At 40.1% G+C, this 19,101-nt stretch overlaps 2 protein-coding genes and 1 non-coding gene across 12 annotated transcripts; 2 read left to right on the forward strand and 1 right to left on the reverse strand.

Annotated features, from left to right (window-relative positions):
• Positions 1 to 997: 997 nt before the first annotated feature.
• COX7B (cytochrome c oxidase subunit 7B) lies at positions 998 to 3,534 on the reverse strand. The gene is made up of 3 exons (XM_075162463.1): positions 3,301 to 3,534; positions 1,747 to 1,871; positions 998 to 1,197 (listed from the first exon to the last, which is right to left on the reverse strand). Exons 1-3 carry the CDS (start codon positions 3,335 to 3,337, stop codon positions 1,123 to 1,125), a joined length of 237 nt encoding a protein of 78 aa, XP_075018564.1. The 5' UTR covers positions 3,338 to 3,534; the 3' UTR covers positions 998 to 1,122.
• MAGT1 (magnesium transporter 1) lies at positions 3,471 to 17,507 on the forward strand. Of its 10 annotated transcripts, none has more exons than XR_012675619.1 (11): positions 4,584 to 4,709; positions 5,900 to 6,069; positions 6,943 to 7,060; positions 8,395 to 8,535; positions 9,031 to 9,171; positions 9,498 to 9,587; positions 12,075 to 12,138; positions 14,176 to 14,250; positions 14,712 to 14,802; positions 15,991 to 16,081; positions 16,392 to 17,507. XR_012675619.1 is itself a non-coding variant. In XM_075162460.1 (10 exons), exons 1-10 carry the CDS (start codon positions 3,625 to 3,627, stop codon positions 16,004 to 16,006), a joined length of 918 nt encoding a protein of 305 aa, XP_075018561.1. In that variant the 5' UTR covers positions 3,471 to 3,624; the 3' UTR covers positions 16,007 to 17,507. The 10 variants fall into 10 exon arrangements, 4 of the variants coding, with proteins under 4 accessions (XP_075018561.1, XP_075018562.1, XP_075018560.1 ...); XR_012675618.1 differs by having other exon boundaries at positions 16,395 to 17,507; XR_012675621.1 differs by adding an exon at positions 13,377 to 13,451 and having other exon boundaries at positions 4,594 to 4,709; positions 12,075 to 12,164; positions 14,157 to 14,250; positions 15,991 to 17,507.
• TRNAL-CAA (transfer RNA leucine (anticodon CAA)) lies at positions 3,671 to 3,786 on the forward strand. Its single transcript has 2 exons — positions 3,671 to 3,708; positions 3,741 to 3,786. It is a non-coding gene; the product is annotated as a tRNA-Leu (tRNA).
• Positions 17,508 to 19,101: the final 1,594 nt, after the last annotated feature.

The raw sequence follows: 19,101 nt of genomic DNA on the forward strand, positions 1-19,101 counted from the left end.
GCCGAGGCGCCGGGAAGCGGCGCCGCCGTCCAGCCGGGAGCCCGCCCCGCTCCTCCGCGGCCGCGCTGCTGAGGCGGCCGGCCACCCTGTCTGCGATCGTTACCGCCTCCTTGGCGCCGCACCCGCGGCAGAAACACGTTGTTTTACCGCTAGCGGGGCGATGGGTACGACAAAAGCGCCCCGCGCAGCACCGCGGGCCCGCCCGAGGCCATCGACCACCACCCACCGCTGCGGACGGGGCTGCTCAAAGCGCTACCAAGCTAAACGGTCCAGTCAGGGGCCTAGAGACTGCACCGAGTCGTACCTGCGCCTCAAACGAGCGTTTTCACCTCAGCCCCAGGAAAAGCAGCAGTCGGGAAGAAACCGGTAATTAAAATCTCTCAGGAGAGTAAAGGCAGCCATTTCATGGATCTCCGCCGTATCAAAAAGCAGGATATTTGTGTTTTTTTCAGGGATTCAACCGACTCAGAGGTTTACAAAGTCTGCATCTACCCCTAATCTATTTCCTAACAAATTTTGATTACAAGGGACTCATCAGAATAAGTTACATTTCTCTCGCATCAGTGAATAACAGTGCTGGGATACTGCCTGCTCCTGTGGAGCATTTCTGACTCAAAAACTAAGTTCTTCACAACTCTTGAAGGCCTCGGAGAGAAACAGCTTCTTTGCAGAGTGATTCAAGACGCAAAAATAATTCTGTGGAAAAAAAAATGGGATCTCAGCAGAAAACATAAAAACTTTGTCGTTAGATGTGCAGCAGCAGTCAGAGGTAAAGTGATGTGAACTCTGGAGTGGGAACATACACGAGGTTCATTTAAGCACACACATATGGCTAAATGGACAACTATAGGACGTTTTGGATTTGTCCATTATTCACAACTGACCTTTACAGGAACAACTGGGACTACCTAAAAGATGATTTAATTATTTTGAGTTTTTACACTATTTCTTATACTTCAGCAGACACTGAGCATAGAGGAAACCTAGAAGAGCCAGACAGGTTTCTAAGTATGTTTATTAGACCAGGAATGCCACTGTACGAGTGGTAATCAGGGAACAAATGCCATTACATAATAATTTTTTCAGTGAAAGTTTAGACCAGTTTATTGTAAGCAAAGGCTGTTACTCCCTCCATTCTTTTGGAGTGACTCTGCCAACAGGTGACAAGCCCCACTCAATTCCAGCTTGTGTAAACACCTGTAGAAGGATAAAAATCAACATCATTAACTCTGAAAGCAAAGAAACCTTCTGATAGAGGGCTATTTCTATTGTTTTCAGTTTAGATTTCTTGTATTAGAACACAACATCTCATTCATCTTTTAATAAAGTGGAATATATTTATATTGAATAATATTTAAATACTTCAGTTTTATATTTCAAAATATCTAGCTTTAGAACAAAGAATCTGGAATGTAAAACCTCATCACCATACTGTTACTTTCATCGATAAATTTTTCTGCTAAAACCTCCACCTGTATAGCTTAGAAATCCCAAGTAAAATAGAGAACACTTGTGTTTCTACTACATTTTAAAATCAAGCAATAGACTGACACAGAAATTTGTGTAACCACTCAAAATATGAACTAACACAACTTTCATCTCTATCACATTACTATTCACTATTCATAAAGCTCCTAAATTCTGACCACCTAAGTTATTTCAAACAAGTAAGCCCTTGTGAAACTTAATAGTTCGCAAGTTTACAGTTACAGTCACAACAGAGTGGTGAAAAAAAGGATGACTTACATATCCCCAGACAGCAGTAAAAACTGCGGCTCCACCAAGGAGTACCAGGTTTCCATATTTATCATGGAAGTTAGGCTCATATTTGCGATGAGCTTGTCTTACTGTGGTATGCTGAATGCCACGAGCTAATGAATGTCAAAGAGAATTAGAAGCACAGAAATCAATTAAAATATACATTCAAACCATTCACAATCCTCATCTCCCGCCAACAGAGAGGCAAGTGTAAGCATTAAAAGACTTTTAAGAAAAGCTGAAAAAAATTAATCTTTTAGACTTGGAGCTCTAGAATGATTCCAAAACATAGGATATACACAAAGCCTTGCATTTTGATTCAGCTCTCCCAATTTCTCTCTAGAAAGTTATTCCTGAACTCTAATTCCAGTAAGAAAATCCTCCAAGTTACCTTTTTCATTAATAGGTTTTCTCTGGGCCCTCAGTGTGGAACTTCAAGCACACTTTTAAGTATTACTATTTCTCTAATAAAATATTTTGTTTAGTACTTAAAAGTTTCAGATTTCTATACATAAATATCTATATTGCCAGTATGTGTACTTAATATAAGCATTTTCAGGATGAAGATCACCATCAAATTAAGGTGTTGAAGATAGTGGGTATGGATAACACCTTTCTCGTTCCTTAAAGATTTTTTAAGGGAAGGGAGGGAGGTGAAGAAGGAAGTGGAAATAAGTGTGGGCCTTCGCATGAGGTAAATAATAGAGAACGAAATACAGGAGGATATCTTCAAATGTATGATGTACATTACAAATGTACGCTACAAAAGGTACACTTATTAAGAAGACAAAGTGAAGAATCAAACCACCAGCTTCAAAACACAGAGATTGTTTAGTAGTTGAGACAGTGATCCGTGCATAAAGATAGACATTACAAAATACAATCTTTTTGTTTCCGGTCAGCAGTTCATATCTACCCAAACATGACTAGAGAAGATGATGGCAATACTCATAATGCTACTACATCCCTAGCACGCTCTGTAAGGCTGCACAAGTTGTTTTTTTTTAAAAAAAAACAGAAAAAAGAAGCTTGAACATCTACCGAGAGAAACACTGCTAAGCACTTTTATTTTAGGTGCATGCACCTTAGGCTAAGCACATCATGAACCAGAAACAGACCTGAGAGGACCGGGGTAAGCACTGGGGAGTCTTAACACTGAAGAGGTAACGTTACCCTTGAGTTTAAGGGCTGGTCATTGACTACACCTTGCCACCTCAGGTTACAAAACCTGGATGTTCCTTTAGTTACTATCAAGGAGGAAAAGCACCGAGGAAGGGAACCCAAGGTCAGCTCAAGTAAAAGCAACCAGAAGGTAAAAGAGGCAGAAAAAAGAAAGAAAATAAGGCAGCAGAGGAAGGACGACGAGACAGCCGCCCGCAGCCCCTCAGCCGCCCTCACGACCCTCCCCCGGGGGCGAAGCGAGCCCGGGGACAGTCCTCACAGGGAAGGCAAGAAACCCCCCGAGCCCCCCTGACGAAACCGCCTACTCCCGAGAAACACCCCCAGCACTTCTGTACTCCGGAGAGCCTCCTCCTTACTTACCGGTGAGGTTTAGAGCAGCCCTCGCCACAGGGAACATGCTGACAAGCGCAGTACGACCCTACCGCCGGCGGGACGCTGGTACCCTTGGCGAGCGGTGAAAAACAAAATGGTCGCGCCGGAAGTCGCCGATGCGCCGCGCTACTGAGCAGAGCCCTGTGGGTAACGGAGCCGCGCAGCGGCGGGGGAAAGGGACCGCCTCGCTACGGCTGGGCGAGAGCGGGGCCAGCTCCGTAGCCCGGAGAGAGAGACGGGGGCTCCTCTCCAATTTACAGGCTCGGAAGCGCTCTCCGCGAAAGGCCCGGGGGCACGCAGGCGGGCGCGGCCATGAGAAAAGCGGTAAGAACCTCCCGGCGGCGGCTGTAGTCACAGTGTCAGGATGGCCGAGTGGTCTAAGGCGCCAGACTCAAGGCGTTCCGCGCCTTCCCGTGGTGGGTTGGGTATTCTGGTCTCCGTATGGAGGCGTGGGTTCGAATCCCACTTCTGACACCACTTTTTTTCCCCCTCCTGTGTCAATTTAAATTCATGAAAGGGCCGAAGAACTAAAACCGGCGATTTTAGTGCAAATAGAAATTGCAGCGAGGCCCGCGGCGCCAGAAATAATTTCTATAGTGTACACATCGAATAAAGAAAAAACGAAGCATGAATAAAACCACGTTTTTCTGTGGCGATTACGCTTGAAAGCCCGTAACCCATTATACACCGGCTGAGGATTTCCCAGGTGCGTTTACAATTTTAAGTCTTTTTAACACACGACCCACGTGCCTGTATAAAATTAAGCAAAGGTACGCCTTTGGGGAGCTATCGATTAAGTTCCTTGGAGTTTTATTCTAGATTCCTTTTTTGGTTTCTTGGGGCTTACCGACGCGAGGCCTGGCTTGCCCCCGCGGTGCCGCCGCCCGGGACCCCGGGCAGCCCGAGCACACTGCGGCTGTGCAGCAGTTTGCAATGTTTACAGAGCCGCAGACGCTGAGGAAAGCCCGGCTGTGTCCTCAAGCTGAGGGGCTGCTGCAGCAGGGCAGCCACGGCACCCTCCCGAAGGCGGGCAGCGAGAAGACCCCCACCGCTGTCTGCCGCCATCTTCCCGGAGTCCCAGCCCGCCTCAGCGCGGAACGGCCCGCCCTCCCTCAGAGCTCCGCCAATCGAGCGGCTCCAGCTTGCCTCGCTCCTATGGGCTAGCGGCAGCCTGCGCTGGAGACAGGTTCAACGAATCGGAGGCCGGCGGTGAGTCGCGGGCCGGCGCTGCCGCCAATAGGAAGTGCCGGGGCGGGGCCGCGCGGCCAGTGGGTCGGCGCCCACCAATGGGCGCGAGGCGGCAGAGCGGGGCGGTCATGGCGGCGTTGCCGGTGCTGGCGCTGCTGCTGCTGCTGGCCTGGGGCGGGCCGCGCGCCGCGGGGCAGAAGCGGAAGGAGGTGAGGCGCTGCCGGGAGCCCCGCCGGGCCGCCCCCGCCTGCGGCCGCCGCTCTGCCCGGGCGGGCGGCGCCGCGGGGCAGGGCAGGGCTGGGCCGGGCCGGGTTCCCGCGGGCGCCGGCCTGCGCTGAGGTCGTATAGCGCCGAGCGCCGGGGAGGCTGAGGGGAGGGCGGGGCGGGGCCCAGCCAGGCCGCTGGTCTCCTCAGCCTGGGGGTCGGTGGCACCGGCCAGGCTGTGAGGGGAAGCCCGCGGGCACGCCTGGGTGGCGAGCGGAGCAGTTGTCTTTTCAGAATCATAGAATTCTAATTTTTTTTTTTTAATTCCGAGTGTGTTTAATTCCAGGTTCTTCTGTTCTTGTAAAAAGCACTGTGTGAGATTTGGGGGGAGGGGGGCGTGGGCTGACTGTCTTTGGTTGTAATTGTAAAGATGTCGCTTATTTATATACACTTGACTCCCGGCGTTCGAAAAGATCATTTTGTATATACTTGTGTCAGTTGTAAGTCAAAGAGTAGTTTATTATTTACCCTAAAGTATTAATCTGAAGAAGGGTGTTACTAAGGAGTGGAGAAGTAGTTTATGATAAATGTAACATTTGGGGATTTGTCACTTAGCTAATACTTTGTATTACAGAATTGGTTGGCTCAGTTTTAAAAAAGAGCTTAGTGTTGAGCACTCCTCACAGTTGTCCAAATATGTACTGAATCAAGTTTTTTCCAGTAACGCTGAAAATTAGATGTTGAGCTCACTTCCATAGTGCTTCCATCTCTAGTGTTGATTCCACTTCCACCAAGTTTTGAAATCTTCTGAAACGGAATGTGATGCTTAGTATCAGATAAACACTGAGGAGTGATTTGGAACAGTTTGTACATCTGAAAGAAATCTTAACAATTAGCAACATGAAAAAGTTCTAGTGAGCTGAGAGTCTTCACCAGCATGTGTAATACTAAGTGCTTAAAGGCAAAGTGCTTAAAGCGTGTGTAATGCTAAGTGGTTAAAGAAAATGGATAATATTAACATGAGTGTCAAAAGGATCTGTAATGCTTTCAAGAATCTTAATGAAGTATTAATGGTCGGTGTTCTTATGAAATACAGTGCAGCTGTTTGTTACATCAAATCTAAAAACCTTCAAGATTGTACTGTGAGACTGGGAAAAAAAAACCAACAACGGTGTTTCTCTGACTTTATTTTCAGATGGTGTTATCAGAAAAAGTGAACCAGCTAATGGAGTGGGCTAGTAAAAGATCCGTTATTCGAATGAATGGAGACAAATTTCGACGCCTTGTGAAGGCACCACCTAGAAATTACTCGGTGATTGTGATGTTCACTGCTCTTCAGCCTCACAGACAGTGTGTTGTGTGCAAGTATGGGCTTAATTTAGTCCTAAATTAGAACTTGAAAGTCATCATACGCTTTGTAGGAAATTAAATTTAAGAGTAGAATAAAACTTTCACGTACGTGGGAAGAATATACTAGGGCACACTATAGTAGGATTATCTTTGAAATTAAATGTGTGGGAATATATGTGTAATATGTATGTGAGAAAACAACATAGTTCTTAATTATTTATCTCCCTTCTAAAATAATCACTGCTTTACATAAACAATATTCACACTGACAGGCTTCTTGGAGAAAGACAGGCTGAAAACTCAACTTTCCTGGCATGCTTTCTGCAGCTTGCTGAAGAAATGTTTGTAGAATTACTGCTGGCCATGCAGTCTAAAAGTTGTTGTTAATTAATATGTTGATTGGCACTTATTTATTTAAAATTATAATATGATGTATCCTTAACCATATTATGGCTTTCATGTATTAATCTGGAGGTGGCAGAGGTCTGTAAAGGTGATTTTTATACCTAATTAGTTGAAATTAATTGGTTTCCCATCCTCTGACATGGAAAAGAGGGCATACCTGTACTTGTTTTGGTGCTCTGTGGACTAGCAAATCATGAGCTGCTGGGTTCCATTTCAGATTTCAGTTAGAAATTACCACTGCTTGTGTTCATGGACTCAACAAAACTTGCCCTTGCATTTAAAAAAACAGCAGTGCCAAATGCTTCACTTGATTGTTAGATGAGTGTCTGGCCTTAAACCTTTTCTTTAATGCTAGAAGATTAATGTAGGGGGGTGTGGGGTGCAGCTGTTAACGGGGTGGGTGGCTACAGCTCCCTCAGCTGTTTTGTAACTTGTGTTCTGGACAGACATGTGATACAGCATCTCACTTTGTGTGCTTTACAGGCAAGCTGATGAGGAATACCAGATTCTGGCAAACTCCTGGCGATATTCCAGTGCATTTACCAATAAGATTTTTTTTGCTATGGTAGATTTTGATGAAGGCTCAGATGTATTTCAGATGGTAATGTCTTTCTTTTTCTCTTCTAACATTATTTTTTAACTCGGGTTTTGGAGACTGAGGCCAAGAAGGTAAAGATGTGTACAAATTTTAGTGTTACAATGATTAAAGAAATAACTGAAAAGTTAAAAGCTGCCACTCTCAGAAGAAATGAGAAGAGCAGAGGGCAGTAGCATGTTGGCAGTAACGTGAACAGAACTGACAAATCTGGAATAGGCACAGGGAGTGAACTGGCTGCTTTGACTGTTTTTTCTGAGTTTGTCTCCTATAATAACTTACAGTGCAGTTTTTAGTGGAATTCTTCTATGATACACGAAGAGGCAAGATAGAAAGCACTGATGTTAGGAACAGCTATTACAATTTTTAGATTACTAGAGAATGATAGATTAGGCTTTCAGTATTGGTTAACTTACTTCTTTTCAAGTACCCAGTCATTTTGCTCTTCTACTAACATGTAACCAGATTTTTTTAAAAATGTATGAGAACATTCCATGTATGCTTGCAATTGTAGATCAAATTAATAGTTCATTATAGTTTTGCAAATCTTAACTCTTTTTTTTTTTTTAGAGAGATACTTAGCTCTATTTAAAAGCTACACATTTAGGCAATGATGTTTTATTAAATGGAAGCTTTTGTACTGGAGGAGTGGAAAGGGATCTTTTTTTATTCTTGTTAAATTTTCCCATAGTCTTACATCAAAAATTCATTCATCAAGCTATGGCCTTTATAGATCATTGTATATATTCCTATTTTGCAGATTTCTCTCCCAAAAGTAGTATTTATAGAAGAAACAGATTCAAAAAAACTGAAATGCTATGGGAAAAACAGTGTTAGGAAAAGATAGAACTGCATTTCATAAACACCTACTTTTATTTACCTATTATAATTTCCTCTTAACTGGTCTGAATCTTTTGAATCGGTAGCTATAGATCTGAGTGCTAACAAAGAAATGTCAATCACTTTAGAAGGTATGCTCAATATGTTTTTTAGGAAAAAAAAAAGCCTACTCAGAAGTAACAATTTTTTCTAAGACATCCAGAACAGCTATTGACAGAGCTAAAAAAACTTTGTTTCTTAATACTAAAAGGAAAAAACAGCATGGAACACAAAAAGGATATTGCAGGAGTATATTGATTACTTTTATGAAATACAGAAATGCAAGCTACTGTGTGCTGTCTTCTTTTTTTAAGTCATTGTCAATGAAATTTATTTATTGAATAGTTACTTTTTTCAGATTGATTTAGTGCCAATGTTGCAAGATACAGATGAAATAGAGTTGTGTGTTACTAAGTAGACCTTTCATGGTGCTGTATCTTCTATGAATTTTCTAAATACAGCTAAACATGAATTCTGCTCCAACCTTCATTAACTTTCCTGCTAAAGGGAAGCCTAAACGGGGTGACACATACGAACTTCAGGTGCGCGGCTTTGCAGCTGAACAGCTTGCTCGTTGGGTGGCTGACAGAACTGATGTCAATGTAAGTATATACAGGCTTTCCCCATCACCACCTCTGCAGCACTCTCTTATTATGTAATTCCAGCTATGAAATATGTCAGTTGTGTTCTGTGGCTAACGATCTAATCTCGGATACTCTAAATAGTTCTTGTCTACAAAGGTTTAGGTACATGAGTACATCTTTAAGTTTCCTTATATTCTGTGTTCTAATATTTTGTGTAATTCTGTATTTGATAAGATGGTAAAACTCATCTCCTCCCTTCTCCCTCTTCTGCTCCTATGGAGGGGAAAAAAGTCTTTAAATTATTAGGTAGGGTAAAGGTGCATAAAACTGAAGTTACAGTAACGGGGGGGGAAAAGCATTACTTACTTCCCTAGTCAGATTTATTATATAGAAAATTTTTGTGTGTGTTGATATTTTTTTCCACTCTAATATATTGTGGGTTTTGTTAGCAGGAGTGTGGGTATAATGTATGATCCCATTGAGGGAAAAATAATTTAAATATCCTCTCTTAAGATTCGTGTGATAAGGCCACCAAACTATGCTGGACCGTTGATGTTAGGACTGCTGCTGGCTGTCATCGGAGGCCTCGTATATTTGCGTGGAAGCAATCTGGATTTTCTGTATAATAAAACGGGCTGGGCATTTGCTGCTTTGGTGAGTAATTATAACTCTTGTCTGCCTGTTGTCATGAGTTTTGTAGCAATTCAAAAGGTTTTGTCTTTAAAGATGCTTAAACCTGGTAGAGGAAAATGAGGTGCATTTAGTTTTACTTTTTGGTAGTCTGATAATATTGTTTGATCTCAGTCTTTTCAGCTCAGTTAATGCTTGATTGGATGCCTTTTATACAAATAAAAGGTAGAACAATGCCTAGCCTAGGATTGTATTCCAAACCAGTATGTTTTGGTATGAAATGAAAAGAAATTGGATTTAAAAAAAAAAAAAAATTCCTTATTAAATAGTGTTTCTTCTATCCTTTTCAGTGTTTTGTGTTAGCAATGACATCAGGCCAGATGTGGAATCATATTAGAGGTCCACCCTATGCTCATAAGAATCCCCATACAGGACAAGTGGTAAGTCTTTTCTTTGTTTTCTTTTCTGCATTTCTGTTGTATTTCTACAGAATAAGGCTGATACTAAAAGAGGCAAGTCGGTGCAAATTCTATTGTTGGCTTCTTTCTTTGTAAGTCAGTGAGGCTAACCTCTCCTGCAGTGAGCAAGGCAAATTAGAGAGTTGTTGATTAGTTCAGAGAGGATCTGTCTTCTCTTAAAATACACCTGTAAAAGAGGGGGTTTGTTTTGTTTGAAACAGAAGGAGTGTTAGAGCTCCAGTCAAGGTTTAGATTTTCTTCCAATTAGCTTTATCCTTTTCTTGGCTCAGATAGAAGAAGAAACTCTGTTTGCAAACTTATGCTTTACTACTAAGAAATCATAAAATACAGATCTTAATCCAAAACAAAGTGCCCTGTTGTGTATTTGTTGTGTGATAACTTCAACCATTACCTAGAATTCCATTTTGGTAGGAATGACTTTCTTACAGTCTTTTGTTCAGTGATTCATTAATTCTCTAAGAATGGTGGCATTAGTTCTGTGATTACTTCTAAGAGTAAGGACAAACGTTGCTTAGGGTTTTCTTAGGTGTATTGCTTTCTGTGCTCAATAATAAGCTTTTAAGAGATAGAATATGAAGTGCAATTCTTAATCAGATGAGAAATATTAAGATTAATTTACTATCTAGCAGGATGTTTAGTTTCTTGTTAGAAACTGCTTCAAGTGCCTTCCACGCAATGAAGCATTAGACAGCAGTCATAGGGGTGGTACTCTGCTGTAAATGGGACATACCGGTTCAGAAGTGTTACCTTGGAGTTTTTTTGTTGTGTTAATACCTAGAGAGTTCAAGGTCTTTTTGTGTGCAGAAACTTTGATTATTCTAGTAATCACAGAAAGCTAAGAAGGTACTAAAATAATGCTCTAGGGTAGAGAGGATAGCATACAGAGTAACCAAAACTATTTGCTAACAAGTTATTTGGATGGGGGGTTCCCCCTTGCTTCAGAACCTAAGGTAAGCATTTCTTTCATCCTTCCTGTTGTTCCCCATCTCTCCAAAATGTAAAAATAAAAGAAGTGATACATTTTGGAGGAAGCATAATGATAATGGTTTTTTGCTTGGGTTCTGAGGGTAGATTATTTTAAATTACCCGATCTCTTCCATCTCTCTGACCTCCTATGCCTCTTTTAACCATTCCTATTTGTTTTCATGTTTTCTTTTCAGCATTTATTTATCTGTGACATTTGCTTTCCTCTGTCTTGTATGTATATTTCTAGTGATGAAGAGACATGATAATTCTAAACTGCTAACAGCAAAATAAAGGTGTTTATGTTGTCTTACATGCTAAACATTGCATGCTGAGCCATGCAATTTCATGTTTAACCTGGTCTTTTTAGCTCATACGCTCATCTAATGACTTCCTTATAAAAACATCTTTCTTTGAGATTCTTGAGGTAAATTAATGTCTAGTGACCTTAGACTTACGAAATCTCATTCCTGGGAAAAATCAGTTTTAACATCACTTGAAATATACTGCTCTTACATAATATAGAATGAGATATACTTCAAAAGTAGTCAGAATGCATTGAGAGCATTGCATCTTTTCAGGTGCTTACACATCACATATTAGCTTTTCTCATGTATTTTACTCAGAAGGGAATTAATTTGGTGAAATGTCCTTTCATGCCCAGTTAGGTAGGTCAGGCCCTCTATATGCTTCCATAAAAAGTGGATCTGCTTATCAAACTTTTTTTTTCCTACTTAGATATTAACATCACAACCACAGTGATGTGGAGCTTCCTATAAGGGATTCAAAAATGGGATTCTTTCACGAATTTAAAATTTTCTGTTAACCCAGTTGGTTAGTGAACTATTAATGTAAATAAAACTAAGCCAACTTACGGAGTGGAAGTTCTCATATTTTAAACGGTTTCTTGAAAACACTTCCTTTTGTTTCTTCTGTTTACATCATTCCTAAGCCTTTTTGAGACTGAAGAATAAAGCTTCAATGGTATTGGTAGTGATGTTCCTTTTCCTGGTATGCCATGGAAAAGACTTCAAATGCTTGGTTCTGGAGCCAAGTGAGTAGCATTCACACACAGATTGAAGAGACTGTCCCTAAGCTGAGGAGAGCGTACGTAACCTAAGAATCTGAGTCAGGGAATGGATCAGACTTGGATCACAGTGGGTGCAGGAGGGCATAATTACAGTATTTTCCCCTGCTGAACAGGGCATCTGGACCATGAAGGTTATAGCTGCCCTTGGACTTATTATAATCTGAATGGTACTTTGGGCTGATTGCGCGTGATAATAGAAGAAGGCTTTTTGGTGCTGATGCAGCTCCCCCCCAAAAAATCAATGGTCAACAGATGAAATTGTTCGTGCTCCAACTTCTGTTCTGTCTCCTGAAAGAGACGGTGCAAAACCCAGTTCCAAGCACTATAGCTGTTGTTAATCATGTCAAAGTTGACTCCAGTCTTTTCTAAATTCAATTACTCTTTGTCTCTTACAGAACTATATCCATGGAAGCAGCCAAGCCCAATTTGTGGCAGAAACACACATTGTTCTTCTGTTTAGTATCCTTCCTACTGAGAAGCATGTGGTTGGTGACGATTTTTCTGTTAGCTTATGCTGCTGCCTTTTCCATGAGAGTACTTTGTCAAGGCTCGTAACTGTCATCTAATACTGATGCAGAAGCTTGTAGAGCCTTTCTGTGTTGACAAATATGCTTTGCCTATGCTAGTGATCTTTAAGTTGAATAGAAAAATATTTACTGCTTTCTCACCACCTTCGTCCTTGCTTAATGACTGAACTGAATACAGCGTTAAAGATGTGGATCTTTGTGGAATCGTAAGATTCTTCAGGATAGCTCCTGTTTCCTCTGTGCATGTCTCTTACCTTTTCATTCTCACTTACTTAGTTTTTGCTTTGGTGTTGAATTCCTTCCTCTATTACTGATCTTTCTCTTTTATTTCTTTGCTTACCTTCTTTACTTTTAATCTTACCACTCGTTCATGATAACGATTCAGGATTTTTCCATGCTAGTATTATGCCATCAAGAAACTTGCATGTTGAGAGCTTTTGCCATTCTTATTTGTATAAAAACATTTCTTTGCAGTCATAAGAATACTCTAAAATTCAATGTTCTTTTCTTCTGTTCCCACATGTATGTTTTTGATCCATCATCTGTAACTTTAGTCATCTCTGACTCAAGCTTTTCTTCCTTGTCTCGTTACCTGTGTCAGCTTGTGCATTCTTTTATCTTTTATTCAGGATTTTTATTTTTATTTAATATTAACTTTTTTTCTTGCAGCTTCACGGTCCCAAATTTTTTACATCTTATAGTACACAAGTATACAGAATAGCAGACTTACTACAGGCACATCATTTCAAAACTTCATTCAAAGTACCTGTCCTTTTCACTGCTTGACAATGATTAACAAGTCTCTTCTGTTGCAACAGCGATGTTCTTTAACAGAGTGACTTCTGCTAATTTTTCCCTTTTCTCTTCTTGTTTTATCCATTCAAAATCGCAAGTTCAGCAAGTGATGCATTGGGGTTTTTGTAATAAAATAATATAAAGTAAGCAATTGATGTTTAAATATGCTGGTGTTAAAAGAACTTTAATCTCTTGCTGTGTACTCATTATCAAAGATTTTTTTTAACTTAAAACATCCATTTGGAGGAGGACTTCTGATCTTTTTCTCATTATTACTGTACTTCTGATGCACTCAGTCAAATTCAACCTAGAAACTTTTTGTTGATGTTTATTTGTGTTATTGCTATGCATCACATTATGGATGCCATCTACCAGTTGCTGGAGTCATTTAAAATGGTGGAAGTTGGCAAGGTTCCTGTAGGTTGAAGTCACTTTTCTCTTGTGCTGAAGGTAGACCGCATCTGAAACGGAAAGATTTCTTAACGGTCCCGTTGCAGTCAATGATAAGTATCTCTCATTTCGAGAGGAGGATTGGGACTGAACATCTATAGTGAAATGGAATGAAATCTTTGGGAATTCTGTCTTTGTTCCACTGGATCCACTATTTTGCTTTGCTAGGATTCTTTCTTTGCAAATGTCAGGCCTTTTAAGTTGTCTGTGCTTCTTTAATTTTACAAGCTTTAGGGTTTTTTTAATGGAAGAATTAGAAAAGACTGAAATATTGCTAATTGAAAGATATCCTGTTAGATTAAATATTGCATGCATTTTATTCATTCTGTTGGCTGAGTAAAATGCAGAAGTTGAATTCCTTTTGGGATTTTCCAGTGGAGTAGAACAGAAGTAGGAGTGGACCCAGCTCTCTGGGAAAGAATGCTGTTTCATTACAAGCTGAGATAATAAATGCATATTTTTAATTTTGTGTCAAAACCTACTATACCTTCTAGTTTATATTTCAAACTTCGTATTTATTTTCTCTTAAAAGATGACATTACAAATGCCTTTCAGTTGCCTTTTCCCCCCCCCATAGTTGCTGATTTGGCTGGGAAGTCTTTAATTTTTCCAGTGAGTTTTAATGCCCCAGGTATGGAGTGGGAGCTGAATTTACAAGGTTAGGAATGAGTGTATTACTGAGTCTATTATATTTTGTTGATTTAGCCTTAAACAGCGTTCCTAGATGGTGGTGTTACTTTAGGAATGGTACTCCTCCATGAAGCTGCTACTTCTGACATGGATGTGGGGAAAAGAAAAAGTGAGTACTAATACTTTTCTCTGTAAGAGAAGGCATATTCAGTAAAGTTTTCTGATACACTATTTAATAGAAATGCTTTTGCACTGTGGGTTTTTGTACACTTCCCACCTCTAAGCAGAAGTGAATCCTGTGGTTTTTCGGCAGCATTTGGAGTTGCTTAGCAAACTGCAAGATAAACTCAAAGCCCTTTTGGGAGAAGGGGAGGTAAAGATGCTTTGCAGCATTTTGCTAGTAAGGGAGAGGAGGAGAGACTTACTTTTTCTTAAAGCAATGGTATAAAATTGATTTACAGTAGGAATTTGAAAGAAAATTGGTGTTAGTCTAGTTCTACTCAGTGACTCTAATGGTCTCATCTGACCAACTCTGTAAATATTACAGAATGCTTTTGAAAACCCCAGTCACTGTGGTGTTTTTGGGGACAGCTGTCACATTACCAGAATCTTATTCTGCATCTCTTGCAGTCATGTGTATTGCTGGTATTGGCTTGGTGGTGGTGTTCTTCAGCTGGTTGCTGTCTGTCTTCAGATCTAAATACCATGGCTACCCATACAGGTACGTCTTTGCTGCTGCTTCAGCCATTGTTTTCCTGTGCATTGCAGTACAGCTACAACACCATAGAGTTTTTTGAAGGAAGTGGGTAAACACAAAGGAGGACTTAAAGATTGAGAGTGATACTAGAAGTTTAGGGTTTTTTTTCCTGGGCTGTATGCTTATGAATGAATCTGTTCCTGCTGACTGGTATTTCCTTGTCTGGTAATATTAATATAAACCAGAACGGAGAAATAGGCAAAGGGCCTATTTTCTGATATCTAATTTGTTGGAAATACTCTTTTAAAAATGCTCCACTTGTTTCTCAAAGAGTGGCAATATTGGTCGATATAATCACTTAGAAATAACGGTATTTAGTAGATATCATGATTTTTCAGTCTGGCTAAAGGAAGGATTGTGATACTCTCCTTTTCATGCCATTACATATTATAAAAGATTTCTATTTTCATAGTGATATCTCAGCCAACTTATACTGAAAGCAAATTTCTCTCTTTTTTCCTACTTTTTTCTTCCTCCATATTCATACATCTAGATTATTAATACCTATTTGTGCGAACAAGGAGGATGGCTGATGCTTTAAAGCTGCATACATTTTGGGATTGCTTCTGTAAAGAGTTTAGCCTATTAATTGACTGCTTTATATATATGATTAGTATAGATAATTGCTTTATATATATATGATTAGTATAGATATCTTGTCTGTTTTTACTAGGTTATATGCATTTTGAAGGAATAAATACATGTTGAGGGACCAGCTTCTAACCATCTCAGCTTCTGCAAAGAGTTTAACTTGTCTGGAAGGCTAATCCCATAGGCAAATATTATACCCTTTCTATGAGAAGGCAGGTCTTATTGAAAAATATCTAAATGAAACTTGTTATTTCATAAAGACTTTTCTCAAGAGCAGAAGAGAGCTGAACTTAGTCCTTGTTTAATAACTGCTCAGCTTTTATTCTGGTTTATGCAATGGTCTTATGTACTTCTGCTAACTTTGTTGTAGGTAAGATGTGGTTGTCTTGGCTTTTGAGTTACTAGAAGACTCGCTTTTAAGTGACTTCTCCACAGCTTGTAGTTGCATCAGGCCCAGTTTCTCATTCTGATTTTCTTGGCATATTTGAAAGCTAAGTGGAATGTTGCACACCTTTGTTTGTTATAAAATTAATAAGAATGTTTGTTGTTTTGTTCCTGCAGTTTCCTAATGAGTTAAAGGATTCCAGAATCTGTAACATCAGAAAGGTGGCGACTCTGAAATTGCGTGTAATGGAATGGAAGAGCTAAATATGTATGGTTCATGCTACCTCTCTTTACACTGAATGAGATAGTTAAACACTGAACCAAAGACGACATGCAGTGCCTTAAATATAACAAGAAATTTGCTCTGAAGGACACAGAGTATTAAGATGCAATCTCTTTTTCATAAGCTTTACATCTTCTTAAACAACTCTACTTCTAGTGAAATTCAGAACTTAATGCTTAGAACTACATTTCCATAGACTAACTAGAAACAGAACTTTAAATTCAATTGGATAATCTGTTTTCCATGTTTCTTTTTCCCTCAAATATTTATCACTTTATTTCCTGTTTGTGCATAGCAGGTGACGATAGCTTCTCTGTCATGCCTTTTCATGGTTGAGAAAACATCTTCATGTACCTGGAAATCTTTTCCTTCAGTCTGTGCGTGACCCTTGGACCATACTCCAAATTCCGGTGTGGAATGTGCATATCCTAGACCTGTATCTCATTTTTTTAGAAGAGTACTTAACTGCTGTATGATGCAAGAGGTTGTTTCACAGATGAAGAGAGAACTTTCAACAGTTAGAACTGAGTTATTAATTCAATTATTCATTAAAAACTTTCTTTGCCAAATGCTGAAACTGCAACATTTAAGTTGTAAACATTGGCTCAGAGCCGAAAAAAATATTCTTATACTGACCAACACTCATACTCTCAAAAATACAAACCAAAACTAGGAAGGTAACTAGCTATCTGTAATATGAATTAACGGTTGCTAACTGGCTTTCAAATTACTGCTCAGAGCCCTGAAAAACCAACAGGTATCAGATTTTTGATCACTATGTAAGTTCTTGCATTCCCCATTTGTTTTCTCCAAGTTTTTATCCTTGGGGAGGATATGGGAGTGGGCAGAGGTATCTAATCCCAGGATAAATATTGTTACCCCAGGAAAGATTTGTTAGCCTTACAATTGAGTGCATGTGCTTTTTGTTCTCCCCTTTTGTCCTCTCATCTCACAAAGATACTTTGCCTTAAGGGTTCTTGAGTGGAAGACATTGTGCCTCAGCCCAAACTCTTGTGTAGTTCAGCACCTGTACTACAGGAAATCTTTGCAGCCTGATTCAGTAATACTTCCTTCCATAGGCTGTGGTGGCCTTGGAGGTTACTGGTCAGAGGAAAATATGATGAGTCTTTTGTCTCCTGCTTCTGCCTCTCCCCTGTCTCCAAGAATTTGGACGCTTTAGATTGAATCTCGGAAAGGACTCTATCATTCAAAGTAGAATGTTATTTTTATGCAATTTTGCTAAATTAACACACATTTCAAGTGCCTTAACTTCACTAATTCAGTTTTTTGATGTTTCAACTTGTTGAGATGCATTTTTCTATGCCATACAGAATGACAAGCCTTAGTGGAATGGATAAATTGTGTGCCTGACTGGTTTTTGGACAAGTTTCAATAAAATTTTTTAGTCTAATCCATGCTTCTGTGTCTTCTGAACTTTAACATGAAACAAAACAAACAAGTATCTTTTCTTCCACTATCGCTTAATAAAAATGTCTGTATATAGTAAATAACTTGAGTATGGCTGAGTAGACTGTTTTAGTAGCATATATGTGTTTATGTGGGAAATTACAGCCCAAAATGTCAATACTAGAGATCTTCTCATGTAGCCAACTAATGGCATAAAGATTGCATGGTTTTTACTTGTCTTTGACAGCTGTCCTGAGGTGAAAATCTTGGCTTCCTGGAGTCCTAGACAGATCCACTAACAGCGTTTCTGGAGGTGGAATCTAGTTAGCTCTATAGATTTGCCTGGAACAACTCTGGACTGCTGTACTTGTTGCTTATTTTCCTGTCCTGTTGGTACAATGCTTCCAAAAAACTTTTAAGTTGGTTGTACTTCAGTCATTAGCAGTGCAGGTGAAAGTGGCTTACAATCTCATTCTAAAGTACTAATGTTTTTTCTTAAACTTTCAGACTTGCTTCTAATTTTTCTGACATGGTGCATATTTTATTCTTTCTCTCTAAAAGCATCTAATCATATATTAACTAGCTTTAAACAGTTGCACATCACGCTGGTGGATGGTGGAGACATCTTGGCCTTCCACTTAAGGTGGTATAGTTGTTGAGAGTTTGGGGTTTTCCTCTTTTTCCATGTTGGCATATGAAATGAAAATAATGCTTGCTTTTTCCAACAGTTTTTCTGCTCTCTAGGCTGAAACTGAAGTGCATGGAGGAGGGAACAAGTGTCATAGTGGAGCAAAAGAGGATTGAGTGCTTGCAAGGACCTGTAGCTGATTTAGAGAGCATGCAATTCTAGAAAGATTTGACTTGTGCAGCAGTTGAGAGGTAATGGCTAGGTATAATTGGTACCCAAAGTGATTCTTTGGGACCATCGGCATGTGCATCTCACTAACTAGTTAGTATAATACAGTTCTGGACCAGTAGAACAAAGGTGGAAGAGGCAATGCATTTGAGAACTGGTATGCTAAAACTGGGAGTTTGCTGAGGCCATCTCCTTTAGAAAGCAAGCCATTAAACAGCTCAGAAGTACTGTAAAAGCTCACCTTTAGAGAACACTTATTGTAATAAAAGGAGGGAGGAAATGGTATATTCTGTAGCTGAAAATGGACTCTGTGGTTTCGTTAATGTGGCTGGCCTCAAAGATTGCTGCTTTTGAGAAGGGTTGTGGTGTATTTAAAAATTATTTTGGAATAATAGCTAGAAATAATTTAGGGAGTTCTCTGATGAGCTAAGCCCAAGGCAAGATAGTAAATCTAATTGGATTAATCTGGGTAATGGCTTGTTATCTACAATTTACTGGAAGCTCCTGTCTTCAAACCATTCTAGTGTTCAGCACAGAATGTGCTTCTTAATGGTGGTGCCTAGCTGTCGTTCCTGCAGTTAAGCTTTTAACAGAGGAGCTTCGTAAGCACATGCTCTTCAAGGGCAGAACTGCTTAGTCCTCCAAAAAGATGGAAAACGTGCTCAGCTCTGCATGTGCTGTGTATGGCTTGGTGCTTGTGCAAATAACCTTGATTAATCCCATGGCTGGTGGTGTCCATGTG

This window comes from Calonectris borealis, chromosome 13 (assembly GCF_964195595.1).
Source record: "Calonectris borealis chromosome 13, bCalBor7.hap1.2, whole genome shotgun sequence".
Taxonomy (NCBI): Eukaryota; Metazoa; Chordata; class Aves; order Procellariiformes; family Procellariidae; genus Calonectris; species Calonectris borealis.